This window comes from Jaculus jaculus, chromosome 5 (genome assembly GCF_020740685.1).
Source record: "Jaculus jaculus isolate mJacJac1 chromosome 5, mJacJac1.mat.Y.cur, whole genome shotgun sequence".
NCBI classification, from domain to species: Eukaryota; Metazoa; Chordata; class Mammalia; order Rodentia; family Dipodidae; genus Jaculus; species Jaculus jaculus.
This window is the reverse complement of record NC_059106.1, coordinates 43,271,814-43,291,378: the sequence shown is the minus strand read 5'-3', so window position 1 is coordinate 43,291,378 and position 19,565 is coordinate 43,271,814. Positions and strand designations below refer to the sequence as shown.

General features: G+C 41.2%; 1 protein-coding gene across 4 annotated transcripts in view; it reads left to right on the top strand.

Annotated features, from left to right (window-relative positions):
* Rere (arginine-glutamic acid dipeptide repeats) overlaps nucleotides 1-19,565 on the top strand; it is a 315,974-nt gene that overhangs the window by 70,628 nt on the left and 225,781 nt on the right. For 3 of the 4 annotated variants that reach the window (XM_045148710.1, XM_045148709.1, XM_004657673.2), the window contains exons 3-4: nucleotides 379-449; nucleotides 9,211-9,336. In XM_045148710.1, the coding sequence (XP_045004645.1) occupies nucleotides 379-449; nucleotides 9,211-9,336 (197 nt within the window). The remainder of the gene's footprint in view (nucleotides 1-378; nucleotides 450-9,210; nucleotides 9,337-19,565) is intronic. The other variant, XM_045148711.1, reaches the window with a different exon arrangement.

The following is a 19,565-nucleotide window of genomic DNA, read 5'->3' as shown; positions in this document are numbered from 1 at the left end:
TAGATAAATGTTTTAACAGCACCAAAGGGCTGTTTTGCTTTAACTTAATGTTATTTATAATTTAATGTTACCTTTGAAAAGTTTTTTTGTTTTTGTTTTTTTGAGGTAATGTCTCACTCTAGTTCAGGCTGACCTGGAATTCATTATGTAGTCTCAGGGTGGCCTCAAACTGACAGCATTCCTCCTACTTCTGTTCCTCCTACCTCTGCCTCCTGAGTGCTGGGATTAAAGGTGTGTGCCACCATGCCCAGAAGAATTTTTTATCTATAAAAGATGTGTTCTTTCTCAGTTAATTTTTTATGCTGAGGGTTTTATGGGCCCTGTTTTTGTTTCCTTAAACCTAAATGCCATGTTTTAAAATTTCTTTTTCTTTTAAAGACTGTGTGTATATCGAGAGTCGAAGGCCAAACACACCGTATTTCATCTGTAGCATTCAAGACTTCAAACTGGTAAGCATTCTTAATACTCTGCTCCTCCTGTTCTCGGCCTTCTCTTTGTCCAGCTCCCTTGGTGCTGTCTTGATTGCTTCTCATTATTGCCGATGTGATAACCTTTTCCTGTCAGTGCCACTCGCCTCTGGGCTGTGCACTGATGTTACCAGTTCATACTTTCAATCAGCTAGTTTTTAACACTCAGTGTTGAGTGCTTTTATATTGTCAGCAACATTTCCAAAAGATTTATTTCTTTAGTAGTTATTTTGACAATTTCAGATATTCCCTTTAGCTTCTGATGTGCTTTGCTTCCTTTCAGCCATTCTTTTTTTTTTTATTTTTTTTTATTTTTCGAGGTAGGGTCTCACTGTAGCCCAGGTTGACCTGGAATTCACTATGGAGTCTCAGGGTGGCCTCGAACTCATGGCGATCCTCCTACCTCTGCCTCCTGAGTGCTGGGATTAAGGCATGCACCACCACGCCCGGCTTCAGCCATTCTTAAGAGCTTGAAGTAAATTTTTTTAAGAATGAATAAGAGCAAATTATATGAGCCAGATATTATTTTCCTGGGGAGAACTATAATTTTTCTTCATATATTGGTGCATATGGAGTATACCTAGGACCTATTGTAAAGTCTTGCAGAAGTAGAGGTTGGGAGAAGGTAACCTGACCACTGAGGACTTGATCACTGGAAACTTGCCAGTGTGTCTGCAGTGACACTGCTCAGTGTGCGATCTCTGCTTTTAGACCAGTGTTCCTGCATTTGGGGCTTGAGATTGGTCCCTGTGGGGCTTAAATGGTTTACACAAGTATATGTTCTTGGTATTATATGCAGAAATGCAGCCTATACTATTTCTCAGACATTGATGTACGGCAAAGATATTTCAGATCTTGCTCACTTAAAAGTAATGCACAACTGAGAACCACTGTTTGTTATTCTTTTCTCAAGTAGCTGATATGTAAAGTGCTGTTGCAGTGGTGTCATTTGTGAATCTCTGAAACACGTCTGTCTTCTAATGTGATCCTGTGACTTGGAAAGGTTGTGAGCCACTGTGTACAGTTTTAGGTATAGAGAAATCCTAATTCTTTTCTTTTGTAGAAAATGTATTTTAGCAGTGCCTATAAGTGTCCTCATTTCCAAAATCCTTTGTTACTTAAGAATGTCTGTTCTGATACAAAATGTGCATGATATTTCAGTTGAAAGAAGTTAATGGGAGCCTGCTGTGTTTACTTCTAAGATGTATTTTTTTCTTAGTAGGTTCTTAAAACTTCCTGGCTGCTATGTAAACCAGCCCTGCAGTTTAATCTTGAAAGTCAAATGTATTCAGTTTTCATGCCAATATGAATTTTTGAAACCAGTTTTGAGGTGTTTGCTCTTTACTATGTCTTTTTTTTACAAAGCTTTCTTTTTACAGATACCACGGTGACCCCTGGGCTGTGTGGGAGGTGGTTGTGCCCTGGCGAGTGTGTTGTGGTGTAGGGCTGCGGCTGCGGCTCTTGCTGTGCTTGTCGGCATGTGTGGCTTTGGCTAACCCAAGTGCTGGTGCACCATGGGAAACACATAGCTTTGTTTAGAACTGCAAAGGTTTTTCTTCAGATTCAGAGCCCCTCTGTACATTTTGTTTTGTTTTGTTTTTGTGCCTTCGTGTTTTAACAATGTCTCTTGTGAAGTACTGATCACCGCGTATTGCAGGGCAGTGGTTGCTGTTTTGGGCAGAGGTTCTGCTGAGTTAATAGGGATGGTTTGTGCTATTAGCAGCAGTAAAGCCGAAGCTTTAGTTGGATCTAGCACAGCACATTAAAGCTCTCTGCGAAAGCCAGTGAGGGGAGGATGCCGTGGGCTTCGACACCTTTCTTAAACTGCGCTCGGCTGTTTCTTCTGTTTTTGGGTGAGGCTTGTGGTTCTGTGAGAGTAATGGAGCTGATGAGTATTTGCTCCCCAAAGAATGTGACTCCCACCCCGTTCACTGGCTCTTTGTACGTCGTGGGAAAGGTGCCAGAGAGATGAGAGGACCTTTGCCCTTCTGGTTTGCCCAAGCTGCAGGCCAGTAGAGGGAGTATGCTTTGTTCTCTGCAAGACTGAAGAGAAAGCGGATCTGGTTTGGACTGCAGCAGTAACATGGCGAAGCGGAACAGTCACAGATGGAAACAACGGAACAGGTGTTAAGTGCCGAGTAATTAAATCTCTTCAATTATTACAAACTAAGAATTGAATGCCTGTTTCCTCGTTTATATCAAATGAAAATACTTTTTCTTTACAGTTTTGACCTTAAGACATACTGGGGATTACAAGAAATACTATGTGAATGTTCCTCATTGTACCTATTACAAAAGCAAAATTCTAAGTTACGATTACAGTGTTAAAGACAATAGCAGCAAGCAGAGCCGAGGTGCACTGAGACATACGAGAGAGGAGACAACGTCTACCAGTCACGGAAACTTGCTTGTCAGTTTATTGAACTCAAGGGCTGTGGATTCACAAACTACTGCCATGTGTGATGAGAAGAGTATTCGAGTTAGAGAGTAGCTTAAACTGGGGGGAGGGGCCTGTGAGTAGCCTTTCATGAACTAGTTTATATGTGATGATGGGTATGTAGATTTTGTGTGGAGACCAGGGTTGTCTTCCAGGTCCTGCTAGTGCTTCCCTCAGAGTCCAAGTCTGTGGTACAGAGTATGCCAGCCTGTACAAAGAGCCTCCCTTTATTCTTAGGAATATCCTAACTTAGGTGGTAGCTTTGTGGTCACCTTGCCAGTGGGTTTGGAATCCATGGCTACAGCTTTATTAAGTGTTTCATCATCAGAACGCACGAGGCGCTGCCTTCCCACACTGCCAGGTGTTCTCATAGCTCAGGCTTCACAGCAGTAGGCGGAAGCTGTAGGAGAGCAGAGTTAAACACGCTTGGCTCAGCTGAGGCTCCTCAAGGGAAGTGAAATGCGTGTTCTACAGGGAAGCATTTCTGCTCCTGGGCAGTGTTCATTTGATTCAAGAGATCTGTTTTATCTAACTACGTTCACCAGTTATTTATGGACATAGTATTCAAAAACAGGGACGTAAGCAAGCAAGAGTGCAATGGACAGTATATGCTTAATGAGGAGCAGGAAGAAAGCAAGATCATGAATTAAATAAGGCACCATGCTTTTTGGAACCTATCTTGTAAGTAATAAAATAGCTGGGAAGCAGCCAGGCGTGGGGTGCATGCCTTCAATTTCAGCACTTGGGAGACAGAGGTAGGAGGATCACTATGAGTTCAAGGCTGGCCTGAGACTACATAGTGAATTTCAGGTTAAACTGGGCTAGAGTGAGATCTTACTCTCCCCCCCCCCCCACAAATGCTGGAAAGTTATTTAGTAATAAAGAGTATTATGCAAGAGTATTAGGCTGGCAAACCTGTGTTCTTTGTGGCCTGGCTTGAAAATATAAATTGAAGCAAATTTTCATTTAAGAGTTTGAAATTGGGAGAATGAAAAAAAGAGACGACTCAGTAATAACCTTTAGCAAGGTGGGAGCTGACACAGGCAAGCTGACCTGCTAGGGCAGAGCTGTGACTGCAGAAGACTACCAGAGGAAGCGAGAGTGCAACAGCCATTTCTTCCTGACATCTCCTGAGACCTGCTGCTGTCCCTCAGCCTGCTGGCTTATCCTGTTTCCTTGAAATAAGGGACTCTTGACTTACTTGGGCCACATTGAGTGGAGCTCCATTAGTTGCAGCTGAAAGAACCTGGAATAACACCTTTTACCCTGCTGCAGCCCTTTCTAGGTCAACATGTGTGACTTAGTTTGCTTTGATGGATTTGTTTCTGTGTCAGCATCAAGGAACATTTTATCCCAGAATACAATTAGGAATGTTTTGGGCCCTGGTTAATCCTCCAGCTGGCATTTATTGAAAACCTGCTTTTGTTCTTTGACCACCACCACCACCGAGAGGACCGGCAAGATGCAGAATATTGTTTCCCTTCAGTCGTCTTTAGATTCCATTTGGGCAACTTGTGGCATTATTCCCTGTCAGTCATTTTTGGAAAACAACTGTGGGTAGGATCAATGGGGAGAAAGACATTCTTTTTTTAAAGGAAGACTTGTCGGGTATGGTGGTGCACACCTTTAATCCCAGCACTCCTGGCAAAATATAGAGACGTCTCTTCTCCAAAGTAAACCAGTATTGTGTATCCTCAGACGGTCCACTTTCATAGCCAGCAACCAGAAGGGCTCTGTCTGGGATATAAAGGATACCACTGCACACTCCTGAATTCAGGCTGCTTACATGTGGTCCACTGTCAGCACCACAATATCATAGTAACATTTCCTCAGATCTAAGGACTATCTAAGCCAGGTTTCATCTGAAGGATGAGTTTCCATAAAATGAGTCAGTGATATTTGTCTAAAACAGTATGTCATTATACATATTACATCCCCTTCCTGGAAGCTTATTTGGTCTAAGTAATAGCTGAAAACCCTATAATTGCTTAAACTGCAGGAAACCAAATCCATGCTTCCTTCTATAGTATGAATGGTGGCACTTCAGGATCACATACATTCCAACAAAGAATATTAAAACATCTTTGGTCATTGAACCCATAAAAAAGAATTCAGTAGTAAGTTCTATAGGAACTCCTTGGTATTACACTGAATCAAAACTATTAGTTTCTGGGAGATTCTTGTTAGCATTCTCATACTCCATAGTTATTTCTATACTCTAGAAGGCTTCTGTAAAAATGGGATGTCAGTGTTTACTAAAAGCAAGAAAAGTCTTCTTTATTTTGGTTTTTCGAGGTAGAGTCTCACTCTATTCCAGTCTGACCTGGAACTCACTATGTAGTCTCAGGGTGGCCTTAAACTCATAGCCATTTTCCTACCTCTGCCTCCCAAGTGCTGGGATTAAAGGCGTGTGCCACCACACCTGCCTGGTTGTTCATTTTAATAGTAGGTCCATCTTGTATTAGAGCCTTTTTCCAGTGAGAATAGAGGAACAGGAAATTTCCATTAAAATGAATATAGGTAGTTCAGACTTTGGGAAATGTTATTCTGGGACTAAGATGAAGGGTCGTAGACTACATAGATTGACAGTTGGGACTTTGACATCAGGTTGTCTGGTTCCCGTTCCTGTACCATTAGTTGCTATCTTTCATGATTTGAGGCAAGAAACTAAACCCATGAAGTTAGGATTTGATGATCTATTTTCATATGGAAAGGTTAAGCCAACAAATTCTGCTGCAGAGGGCCTGTTCCATAAAATGCCAGTGGTTATGCTGTTCCTGTTCACTTTGTACTTCAGGTTTTTGCTTTGTGAGGACAGAAGCCTTGTCTGCTTGCCTCACTAATAACGGTGATGTGCTGGGCACACTGCCTGCTGTCATACCCAGAGCAAATGTTGAGTACTGCCTGAGGTGACAGTTCAGCTGGAGAAATCTATGGATAAGTTTTCAAAAAAGTTTAACAGTAGCTGTTTGATAAAAGCATCCACCTAGCATAAATTAGTCTTGTGTTTATTAAGTCAGTCCAAGAAATCTCACTTATCTGTGGATAACCTGCAGTGCATAATATTTTATGTATTTAAGTAGTAAAAGTATTCTATCTCTCTCTGATAATAGTGTCTTTTTTTTTCCTCCGGGACTTAAAATATAGTCAGAATTATTTAAGTTTGAATTTTCTGTAGGACTGGCTTTTTAGCAAAGACAAAGGAAGGCTTGACCTATTTGTGACCAACCCCTAGAGGCCACCTGTGTGGTGGATGGTGTAGTGTGATTTGTTCTGTTCAGTGTAAAGCAGTGATTATTTTGCTTGTGTTTCTGAAGACCCTTCATGGTAGACAGCGTAGGCCTCACAGTAGGTAGAGTGTGTTGAGTTCTTTTCTTCCTTTGGAAAGGTCAGTACCACACAGTTACAGCTTTGCAACCTGTGTACAATGTTGGATAATGAAGCAAAAACCATAAAGTTTGTGCCAAATATTTTTAGTTTCTGGGGCCGGTGGGGAGACTTCAGTATTGCTCACACAGATGACAGAGTGGACAGCTGGGAGCCAGGCTTTGAGCTTCGTTGTCGGCACCTGTCAGAAGTGTGCGGTCAGTGTGCCTGTGCTCTACTTAAACTATTGTTTCTTTTCGCTCAACTGTTTTAAAATTGGTGTGTAATAATTGTACCCTTTACACTGGATCTTAGCCAAAAGGCTGAGAAGTGATAGTAATTGTACATTTTGTAGGGCATGGTTCTATACTGATTTCTAAGGCAGGAAATAGCACATTGACTGAAAATTAGTTCCAGCATATTCTTCTAGAAGTGTTGCTATTTTGTTTGCTTAAATTGAAAGACCATTCTTATTTTTATTAGCATTATAAAAAAGTACAGCTAAGGTACTGGGCTTATTATATCGTAATACTGCTAAGATGTACAAAGACTAAAATGCCTTTTGTACATGTAATGAATTATTTAATCCTTTGAGAGGTAAGAGGCACTTGGAGTGCAATTCTCTTGTTGGTATGGGATGGAGAGTCAGGTGAGGCTGCTGTTTGCTATCTGTACTCTGACCTCCACACTTGTGATACAGTGGTCATGAAAGATTATTTTTCAGTCATCACATCCTTTCTGCATGATATGGACGTCAAATCAGAAATGGATAGGAAGGTATTCACATTAGTTGAAGTCAAAGTGAGGCTTTGGGACTAAATCTCAGAGCATCTATGGACCCAGTTTTCTTTTCTTCTCAACAGTCTGTCTGCATCTTTGGCTGTCAGACAGGCCAGGCCAGGCCACTGGGATTTAATGTTTGAATAATGTATAATTTCTGTGAAGTTGGGATAATGTCCTAATTTAATGGGATTTTAAGATTGAAGATGTTTAATTATACATATACATACATATATATATTCATAAAATATTTTAAACATGTTATATATGTGAAGTTTTTTCAATGCAGAAAACTCCAAGTATCCTAATTCTTTTTCAAGGAGCCGAAGAAAGCTTGGGACAGTGATATTTGCAGAAATCTGTGCAAAAATATTGGTGAAGTCTTGTTTAAACTTGCTTCCTCAGAACTGGAATTTTATAATTCACATATATATTTATACACACATACACACACATATATATTGGGGTGTTCATTAGAAGTACTAAGAAAATTAGGGAAACATCAATGTTTTATGGTTAGTATGAATAATAATTTGCTTTGAAAAGACAGTGTTTTTAAAAATTGCTTAAAATGTTTTAATAATCACTTGGACTACTTGCATATTTAAAGTAATGTCAAAGTGGCTAGACATGCTTCGCTTTTTTTTTTTTTTTTCCCCCCGAGGTAGGGTCTCACTCTAGCCCAGGCTGACCTGGAATTCAGTATGTCATCTCAGAATGGCCTTGAACTCATGGCAATCCTCCTACCTCTGCCTCCCGAGTGCTGGGATTAAAGGCATGCGCCACCATGCCTGGCTGTTCTTTTTTTTTTTAATCCTAAACTCATAATATGAACAAAAGAGTATTTATATTTGTTTGAATCCTAGTTAACTGAATTCCTGGTGGAGATTAACCAGAAATTCATTTTCGTTTTTTACTTGTGATGGAAAAAAAGTATTAACTTTACCATACAGTCGAGTGTATAGTTAATTTTTTTTAATTTGGAATTTGTTGCACTGGAGGGATAAGAGGGAAGCATGTGGTCAGTTTTATAACCCCTAATCCAAAATACTATCTATGTCATTGAGCTTCTATGGGAATCATACACTGGCTGCACAGAGGTTTGCCATGAGAGTATAGGATGTATTTGGATAGAATTACATGAAGCACCTTAATGATGTCATATTAAAAATGCCTGCAAGCCAGGCTTGGTGGTGCATGCCTTTAATTCCAGCACTCAGGGGGGAGAGGTAGATAAGTATTTGCTTTTTTTTTTTTTTTTACTGTTCATTTAACACCACATGAAATTGGATCTTTTGGAGTTTTAGATATGTGTTCTCTTGAATGGAAACATTTTCAAACTATTATTTGAGGTATCTTTTTGGATTCTTAAAGGACTGTGCTAGCTTTCAGAAGTTGCTCTCCAATCTTTCTCTGCTGGTCTAAAATGTTTTCAAGTTTTTTTTAAATAAAAACAACACATGTAGTATATACTAAAATCAGCCCCTAGAAGAAATAATATCTGTCTTGAATGTGATGCTGCGTGCCTGTCTATTATCTTCACCCTGGGGCGTTTTGAGAAAAATTATAACTCATTTGGATGCACGCTTTTTTCTGCTTTTTAACCCTTTGTCTATTTATCTTGTCTTCAGCTCTACACAATTAAACCAAGGACTTCTGAGGAGTGTCAGGGTCTTTCTTTGGCCATCCTGATGCCTCAGCTATTCCATTATTAAGTCCATATCTTATGCTTCTGATATCTTGGGCTAGAAACTCTTCTGAAAGCTCAGTTTGTCCATTGTGGTTTGTTTCTTGTTGTTTACCTGACACTGTTCAATTGTTTGCTCTTACTGTAAGCAAAGCATGCTTCTGTTACTGTGCTTTGGCACTGTATCACATCTTAACTTGGTTATTTTGAGGGGCACACACCATACTCTTTATAATAGGACCCACATTAAACTGCAGAGTCAGCAGGGTGCTGACTTTGTTCACACTTAAACAAGGAAGAGGCTTTGACTAATGCAGAAAGGTTTACTCTAGGGGGAGAGCAAATTTTGTGAGATGTCAGAGGCCATCTGCTGAAGATTTTTCACAGATACCTACTTGTGTGCTGAGTGCCCCAAATAACCAGGGATGGAGGGGGCTTTGGGCACGTTAACTTAAAACTGTTTTCTTTTTTAGGTCCACAACTCCCAGGCCTGTTGCAGATCTCCAACTCCTGCTTTGTGTGACCCCCCAGCATGCTCTCTGCCGGTGGCATCACAGCCACCACAACATCTTTCTGAAGCCGGGAGAGGGCCTGTAGGGGTAAGGAGAATCCCGTTTTTAAAAGCTGTCAGTATTTTATATCCCATAGGGTATAAAATAGGAATATTGCCTCCCTCCCCAGAGTCCCCATACAAATGGGCTGTATTATGTGTGTTTTTAAGAGTAACAAGTACATGCACAGAGGAAGCAAAACACGGGACTTGCCTTACCCCTCTAGGACAGTTCCAGGAGCTGATGGGGTTTAGTGGAAGGGTATTTTGGCACCAGCAGAGAGCATGCTAGGCTGCTGCAAGGAGCAGGAGCTGGCAGTCAACAGCGAGTATGGATGTTGGCAACTGAAATGGGGACAAGGGGGTAAGTTTGAGTTCAAATGTGGAATGTGCATTTCCCTAGACTCACTGGGACTCAGGCTCACGAATCTACACCATTTTAGGCCCTGCTCTCTCAGAAGTCTTGTAGAAAGCTATTCCAAAACAGTGAAGCTTTACTATAAGGCTAGAGGGATGGGATTGGGGATGGCTCTTTACCTCTCCCCAGTCTACTTCCTTAAGCCCTCTGTTACTTGGTGTGATGTTAGGTGTATAAGACGTAGCAGGGTACTGTGCTGTGATCTGGTCTGTAGGCTTCTTCCTGTGAGTGTAGCTCTCTTGTAAGAGAGCGATGTGCACATTAGCCTTTTTGTTCAGGAGGACTTGATGGTAGCTTCTTAAAGACAGGTGTTTATTGTTCTGGACTGGGTACCCAAAACTGTTTGCTAATCACTAAAGAAAGAAGAAAATTATTTACTAAACTAGAAAATTATATAAGAGAAAAGCCATCTCTTTTATACAAGATAGTATTGGATCCTCCTGGCACATAATGACTTGTTCAGCTGCAGTGTGTAATTATTACATCTTGACACTAAGACAAGCATTCTCCAAGTGGGCTGTAGTGGTAGGGGGAAATATTTGAAGGGGGTTCTTGATGAGGAGCTGGCCATGTTTTGACATGTCAGTACAACGTAATTAGGCAGAGGAGAGGAATCTTCCAAGTTGTACATGTCAGCCTGTTCGTATAAGCAATATAGGTGGTGTGCCTGTTGAGTTCAGTGAGAGCTGTGAGAAAATGACTCAGACAGCGCCCATGAAGAGCACAGGGCCAGTGGTGGAGATAGTAAAAGGACTTAGATGTTAGAAGATCGTAAAGGTCAGACAAGTTATTATTTTGGTGGGATAGGCAATAGAGACCTTTTGAAGGATTTAAAAAAATTCAAGTGAGCCATCTTACAGGACATTGCTTTAGAAGATTTACTGGGCAACAGTATGCATTGTAGAGAGGGGAAAATGGTAAGTGGTGGGCCAGGGCTAATACCCTGTGTAAGATGACAAGGACCAAGCCACTATGTGGGATAATAATTATTGTCAAAAGATAGATAGGGTGACTGTTGAAGACACCTTGCCTTGTGAGAGAGCTATGACAAGCATTCAGCCTACACAGTTTTTTGGAGGGAGTAATTTCAGGCTTACAGATCCAGGGGAAATTTCATCTATGACAGAATGAACTGGCTTCCTTTCACAGATTCAAGCAGAGAGAAACTACCAACAGCCAGAGAGAGCCACAAATGGGAACAGCCAGAGATCAAACTCCTCTCTTTACACATTTGGACTGGAATTAAGATCAGCCCCCAAACACACCAGGGACACCTCCTCCAGCCAGATGGGTAGAGACCCAAGTTGCAAGTTTGTTTGTTTTTTTTAATTCATTAAGTAATTAATGAGAGAGAGAGAGAGAATATGAATATGGGCATGCAGGGGCTTTCACCACTACAAACTAGTTCCAGATGCATGCACCTCCTTATGCATCTGTCTTTACGTGGGTATTGGGGAATTGAACTTAGGTCCTTAGTGTTTGCAGGCAAGTGCTTTCACCACTGAACCATCTCTCCAACCCACAATTAAAAAACATTATTTACTTGGGGAGGCCAGGCAGAGAAAGAGGATGGGAGTGTCAAGGTCATTAGCCACTGCAGACAAACTCCAGACACATGTGCCACCTTGTGCATTTGGCTTAAGTGGATACTGGGAAATTGAATCTGGGTCCTTAGGCTTCACAGGCAAGCACCTAAACAACTAAGCCATTTGTCCAGCCCTTAACCCACAAATTTTTATTTTAAAAGTTTTATTATTGACAAATTCCATACTTATAGACAATAAACCATGATAATTCCCTCTTTCTCCCACTTTCCCCTTCATAATTCCACTCCAACCATCATATCCCTTCCCCTTCTCAGTCAGTCTCTCTTATTTTGATGTCTTCATCTTTTCCTCCTATTATGATGGTCTTATGTAGGTAGTCCCAGGATCTGTGAAGTCACAGATATCCGGGCCGTTTTTTTTGTGTGAGAGTGCATTGTAATGAGTCCTACCCTTCCTTTGGCTCTCACGTTCTTTCCACCATGGACCCTGAGCCTTGGAAGGTGTGATAGAGTTGTTTAAGTGCTGTCACTTCTTAGCACTATGGTGCTTTTTGTGTCATCCCAGATGTCACCACCACTTCTCTAACCAAAATCAAGAGTATTATTAATATATAGGTAAAGCCGGGCGTGGTGGCGCACGCCTTTAATCCCAGCACTTGGGAGGCAGAGGTAGGAGGATTGCTGTGAGTTCGAGGCCACCCTGAGACTCCATAGTGAATTCCAGGTCAGCCTGGGCTAGAGTGAGACCCTACCTTAGAAAACCAAAAATAAAGAATAAAAAAAATATGTGTGTGTGTGTGTGTGTATGAACATTAAGCGAAGTGCTTACCGGGCATTTTGGTGAGCATAGCATGTACATTTCGACAGACACCAGCAGGCATTAACATCCTTAGGGCTCATGGCTTCCCCTGGTTAAGTTTTCAGGATCATTCATGTATTCCTTCCCAAGGAGCGGGCCTCCAGTCCAAGTAGACAGCGGGTAGCTTCCCTCATAACAGACATGCCACTACTGCACCAGTTGGCTCATTTGGCCTGGCTGGCCAACCTTAAGGCATGCAGTGTGCACTGTTGTTATGTCCAGTGATGATTTCTCTCTCTCTCATAGAGCTGCATGCAACATAGCTTTTCCCAGCTTTCTGTTAGCTGGTCTACAGGGATGTGGTTTAAAGCTCAGCTCCAGCAGGATTTCTCAGTGACCTTGAAGCATGTGGAATCTTCAGCAATAGGGTCTCATCTATTCCTGGTGGGAAACCAAGAGCCTTGATAATGGCCTGTAATGTTTTGGGGGGCATCAAGCGTCCTCCCTGGCCAGCAAACTCACTGGAAGGTATCCCATCCCCGCCACTGAAATTTTTCTAGTAACAATTTATCCCTTCTGGGTGTGTCATTACCCCCCCCCCCAAAATAATAGGTTTCCATATGGCTTATTTATACCCTCTTAGTCTTTGATTAACCCTCCCTCCACCCTTTCTTTACTCAACCTCATCCCCTGACCTCACAGGCCTTTCCACCCCAGTAATTTGTTCATCTGCTTACATATATAGTCCCATCCCCTTAAGGTCTTCCCTTTCCTCCCTCCCTTATAGTCTAGCTCACTGACCTGTGCTACTGAGTTTTATTCCAACTCATATAGAAGTCCAAGCATTTGTAGCTAAGACAATTTTTTTTTTTAATAAAACAACTAAGTCTATGGGACTATACAGTTATGCTATCCTATTTAAAGTGCTATGGTGGCTCATGCCTGTAATCCCAGTACTTGGGAGGTTGATGCAGAAGGATTGCCTTGACTTTGGGCTACAGAGTGAGACTCTCTGACCTCCCCTCCTCCTTCAGGTTGTGAACAAAATGAGGAGTAATTGTTAAAACAATACCATGTTATGTAGTTACCATAATTATTTAAGAATTAGACCCCACAAACAAGATTTCACATATGGAAACCTTAGATTTCTCAAAATAATAGGCATGCTCAGAGGAAGATCGAAGCTAATGTAGTGGGTAAGTATGTAATTCTAATCCCAAGAGGAATGTATTGGCATTCTAAAGAACAAATTAGTAGGGTCTTTTAAAACTTCAGTCTTTTTCTATATGTATCTAAGACTTTGAGTTTCTCTTTCAGGCTGATATTTTCTTTTTTTTTCATCTTCCCAGCCTAGAAGTTTATTCTTATTTATTATTATTATTTTTAATTTTTATTAGCATTGTCCAGGCTGATATTTTCTTGATTTACTCTCTAATCAATATGTTAGCGTTTTATTTCCTGTAGTACTCATCAGGATTTGTTGGATAGATTTTAAGTTTAGCATGCAACACTGATTTTTCATAAACCTTTGTAATAGCATTAGTGAGAGCAGTATTTATTTATTTATTTATGTAGTAACAATGTTCATGACCATGGAGAATTTAATTTATGGTGGATGAAGCACTTAGGTGTCACCATATGTAGGTTTTGGAAGATTCCATAGGAAGATGATCGACCTCCCTTCAGTCAAATGCTGCTGCATAAAGCTAACTGTATTGACTATCCTTTAATGGTGCTTTGTACTGCCAGAATCATTTATGCTAGATCTGAATTGGATCCAGTTGGCAGAGCGCCTCCCCTACCCCCATGTATGGAATTCTCATAAATTCTGCAGGCACACAGGCCTAATACAGTATAATGAGAGAGCTGCTGGGAGAAGAAATTGATTACAGGGTTGCAGACAATATCATTAACGTCTCTTGCCATGGTACACCAGATGTCTTCCCTAATAGATGATTTTTGTTAATTTAGTTTTTATAGGATAGCATTGATTGCATCATAATGAAACTTTCTTTGCATATTCAGGTATGTGTGATCTTTGGTTTATCACTATTGTTGGCATAAACTCATCAGATGTAATTTTATAAATTTCTCACTTACCTGTTTATGTTAGTATCTGTGCTGAAGAGACAATGTTTTTCCTTGTTATCCAGAATCAGCTAATAAGAAGATGTTCTCTGGTGGTTGGCAGAAGTGTGAGGTAAAGAGAGGTAGAGGTATTATTGCCCAGATACTCTCTAGACAGATAATTCCAGCTCCTTATTCTGATTTATATGCAAACTACATTGGCAACATGGTGCACACCATATCCAAATCAGTAAAGGGGCTGCTTTTCCCAGGGGACCTCAACATCCCTTTATTTCCATTGTCTTGGATGTGACTGTTGGAGGCTAAGCTGCATGTGAGCTGCACCTGTCCTTACTGGGTTACCAAGGCTGAGCTGGCACATCTAGGTACTTAGGATTAATTTTGTACATAAATAAAGAATTCTTTCTTATAAAATTAAAGAAGTGTATCTATTATTATGTAGACAGGGTTCTGCTTTGTCGCCCAGAGTGGCCTGGAACATGCAGTCTTCCAGCTTCAGCCCTCATGAGTGTTGGTTGTGTGGTCATACATCACCTAGTTCAGTATTTAAACTGTTTAGTTTTTGTTATTTTCTTTCGAGGTAGGGTCTCACTCTAGCCCAGGCTGACCTGGAATTCACTCTGTAGTCTCAGGGTGGCCTCAAACTCACAGCAATCCTCCTACCTCTGCCTTTGGAGTGCTGGGATTAAAGGCGTGTGCCACCATGCCTGGCAATATATAAATTTTTCAGCCATATCCTTTTGTATGTTTAAGACTTCTGCTGACTGGCTAAGAGACATAATTAAGACAATACTGTAACTGTGATTTGAAGAATTTTACTTGAATGATTTTTTAAAGTGCATTTTTCCCTTAGGAGATTTAAAATTTTTATTTTATTTTACTTTTCCATTTTTTCAAGGTAGGGTCTCAGTCTAGACCAGACTAACCTGAAATTTACTATGTGGTCCCAGACTGGCCTTGAACTCATGCTGATCCTCCTACCTCTTCCTCCTGACTGCTCAAACTAAAGATGTGTACCACCACATCTGGCTTTTGTATGTTTTTATTTATTTGTTTCTAGGAAGAGGGAGAAGCAAGTCAAAAGTGAGACAGAATGGGCTCTCCAAGTCCTCCAGTGTCTGAATGAACTCCAAATGTTTGTGTCACTTTGTGCCTCTGACTGAATGTAGGTAATGGGGAATTAAACCTGAGTTGTTAGATTTCACAGGCAAGCACCTTAAATGCTGAGCCTAAAAATTTTAAACCATTCCTATGCAACAAATTAGTTACACCTTGGTATTTTCAAGGTAGGGTTTTGCTGTAGGCCAGGCTGACTTGTCGAGTCTCAGGGTGGCCTCGAATTCACATCAGTCTTCCTACCTCTGCTTCCCTAGTGCTGATATTAAAGTGTGCACCACAAGGCCTGACTCAGTTATACTTTTCGTTGCACTAAGTTTTCCCATTTGCAAACTGATTATACTACTGCCCTCCTTAAAGGGTTGTTGCAAAAAGTTCCTGAGCATAGTATAGCTCTTACCAATGGGGATGCATTCCCAAAAAATTATGTTAGGTGATGGGTGTGCAAACCTATTGAATGTGCTCGCCGAGTCTATCTGATCATCTGTTATCCATGGGAGCTACTTGATGGAGCCTGTTAGCTACTTAATACTGTGGGTAGCAGTAACATGATGGAACTTATGTATTGAAGCATAGCAAAGAGTGGCTGGGCAGTGGTTAAAAGGGCTTGCTTTCAAAGCCTGCTGCCCCAGGTTCTATTCCCCAGCTACTCACATAAAGTAGGATGAAAATTCATTGACAATGACAAAAGACGTGTGTGTGTGCATGTGCGCGTGTGTGCATGTGGTTCCCAAGGTAGGGTCTCTCTCTAGCGCAGGCTGGCATTTATAGTCCCAGGCTGTCCTCAAACTCACAGTGATCTGCTGGGATTAAAAGCGTACTTTACTGGGGGTGGGGAGGGAGGGAATTACCATGGGATATATTTTATAATCATGGAAAATGTTAATAAAAATTTAAAAAAAAAAACAAACAAATAAAGGGCTGGAGAGAAAAAAAAAAATTGGGGGAGGGGGCTGGAGAGATGGCTTGCCCATGAAGCCTAACGACCCAGGTTCAACTCTCCAGGTATCATGTTAACCAGATGCACATCGTGGCACATGAATCGAGAGTTCGTCTGCAGTGGCTAGAGACACTGGTGTACCCATTCTCCCTCTCCCTCTGTTTGTAATCAATAAATAAATGATTTTAAAAAAAAAAAAGCGTACTTTACCACACCCCCCACAAGTGATTTTTTAAAAAATTATTTATTTATTTATTTGAGAGCGACAGACACAGAGAGAAAGACAGATAGAGGGAGAGAGAGAGAGAGAATGGGAGTGCCAGGGCTTCCAGCCTCTGCAAACAAACTCCAGATGCGTGCGCCCCCTTGTGCATCTGGCTAACGTGGGACCTGGGGAACCGAGCCTCGAACCGGGGTCCTTAGGCTTCACAGGCAAGCACTTAACTGCTAAGCCATCTCTCCAGCCCTTTTTTAAATTTATTTGTTATTTGATATTTTTTTAAGAAAAGAAAAATATAAAAGATACAGTAGAAATACTAGACAATAAGAAAAATTCAGCTCTCTTATTATGTACTTGAATATTGATCAAAATGTTATTTGGTGCATGGTAGTACTTAGCATATAGCAAACATACATTAAAAATTAACAACATGGAGGCTGGAGAACACACTTAATGGTGAAGGCACCTGCTGTGAAGCCTAAGGACCTAAAATGTATTTTAGCTGGTGTGGTTGTGCATGCCTTTAATCCCAGCACTCAGGGAGGCAGAGGTAGGAGGATCGCCATGAGTTATGAATTCCAGGACAGCCTGATCTAGAGAGAGAGACTACCTTGAAAAACCAACCAATCAACCAGCAAACCAACCAAACAACAGCAAAAAAAAAAAGCATGATTTACTTGGGTATGGTGGTGCATGCTTTTAATTTCAGCACTCATGAGGAAAAGGTAAGAGGTTTGCTGAGAGTTCGAGGCCACCCTGAAACTACATAGTGAATTCTAGGTCAGCTTGGGCTAGAGTTAGACTCTGCCTTGAAGAAAACTGGGGCTGGAGATGGCTTGGTGATTAAACGTTTGCCAGTGAAAGGACCCTTATTCGAGGCTCAATTCCCCAAGACCCATGTAAATCAGATGCACAAGGTAGTGCATGCATCTGGAGTTCATTTGCAGTGGTTGGAGGCTAGAGATATGGCTCAGTAGTTAAAGATACTTACTTACAAAGCCTGACAGCCGGGGTGTAATTCCCTAGTACCCTCGTAAGGCCAGATGCACAAAGTAGCACATGCATCTGGAGTTACTTGGAGTGACAAGAAACCCTGGTGTACTCTTCCAAATAAAAATTAAATAAAGAAAGAATTAGATGCTAGAGCTAGGTATGATGGTTAATGCCTGTAATTCCAGTACTCAAAAATGATCATTAGGCTACAGAGTTATAGGCCAGTTTGTGATACAGAGTAAAAACCTATAAAAACCCACGTCAAAACCAAACAAAGACAGGTTTAGTAGTGTGTGCCTTTAATCCCAGCACTGGCGGGTGAGGGCAGAGGGAGAAGGATTTCTGTGAGTTCAAGAACAGCCTGGGACTTCACAGTGAATTTCCAGGTTTCCGTTCAGCCTGGGCTAGTGAGGCCCTACCTTTAAAAAAAAAAAAGAAAGAAAGAAAAAAGAAAAGAAAGGAAGACAGAGGTAGTCAGAGAGAGAGTGTTAGAGTATGGGTGAGCCAGAGCCTCCTACCACTGCAAAGAACTCTATTTATTTAATTATTTATTTATTTGAAAGAGGGAGGGATGGAGAGGGAGAGGAGAGAATGGTCGTGCCGGGGCTTCTAGTCACTGCAAACGAACTCCAGATGCATGTGCCACCTTGTGCATCTGGCTTACATGGGATCTGGGGAATCAAACCAAGATCTTAACGGCTTTGCAGGCAAGCCCCTTAACCACTATGCCATTTCTCCAGCCCTAATACATATAGAAGTCAATGTCTTCTGACCAGTTTTTTTTTTTTTTTTGTTTGTTTGTTAAAGGTGTGCACCACCATGCCGGGCTGCAAAAGAACTTTAGATGCACATATCACTTTGTGCATCTGGATGCCTGAGTATTGAACCAGGGCCATCAGCCTTTGCAAGCAAGCCAATGCCCCTGTAACTGCTGGGCCATCTCTCCAGCACCAGCTATTGAATTCAACTGATCTGTAGTGCAAAGGGTGACCGATACTTCCATTAGAAAACACATACCCTGCTTTTAAATCAGTTCCTTTGACCCTGAGCAGGTTTTTTTCTTCATATTTTCTTTCCCATGAGGCTGATTGTCAGATAAATTGTTGATAGTTTCTCTCCATCACATTCATATCCTTAGTTTCGATAGCCCTATGCTTTCAGAACTATCATTTGAGCAGGTTTTTGTTGCTATAGGTCCTTCATGGATTTAGTGGTCCCTTGAAAGTTTTATTCAGCTTTCTTTTGGGGGGCAGCACGTTACCTTTTATTACATGCACTCTTATGTCTTTCAGCCTTGCCCTTCTGGGAGTGTTCCATATTGTTTGACTGAAAAAATAAATCTAAACAAGTATATTGAGCTTCCAGGCTTTCTAGAATCTCTTTTACTAACGTATTGTCAAAGACATTTCTGTCTGCAGAAATAAGCTGTGGTTTGATTTAGCGAACTTTTTAGGGTTATCCTTCTTTTTAGGTTCTCATAGTATCTGTAGTAGTATGGAAGAGAGACACAGCTCAACACAGCCACCAGCTATATCCTCCTCTTGTTAGGCTGAGGTGAAGCCAGCTCATTGAGAATGTTAGGACAGACCACAGTTGAAGCGGAGTCAGTGACTTTATTACTTAGTCATGTAGGGAATGGTCAATACCTATCCCAAGTCATGGTTGTAGGGCTTGTGAAGAGAGAATTGCACTTAGGTGTCTATATAATGGCTTTCTAAAGTACATCCCTGAAAGGATCTCATTTACAAGATTTAAAGATGAGGCAAGGTTGAAATTTAAGTGAAAATATATGAAGGGCTGGAGAGATGACTTAGTGGTTTTAGCCTTAGTCCTTGCCTGCAAAGCCAAAAGACCCAGGTTCAACTTCCCAGTACCTACGTAAGCCAGATGCACAAGGTAGCACATGCATCTGGAGTTCGTTTACAGCACCTGTAGGCCCTGATGTCACCACGTTCATTCTCTCTTTGAAATAAAAATAAAAATACATGAACTGTGTTACTTATTTTATCTTACAGAATCCCTTTTGTAAATGAAATGGTTAGTTGGTTGTACAAGGTGCATTGTTTAGATATAGGAATGAGAAAGAAGTGCTAATATGGTAGGTAAAACTCAAGGTTACAGACATTCTGGCCCTATAAGTAAGCAGAGTTCATGAGTA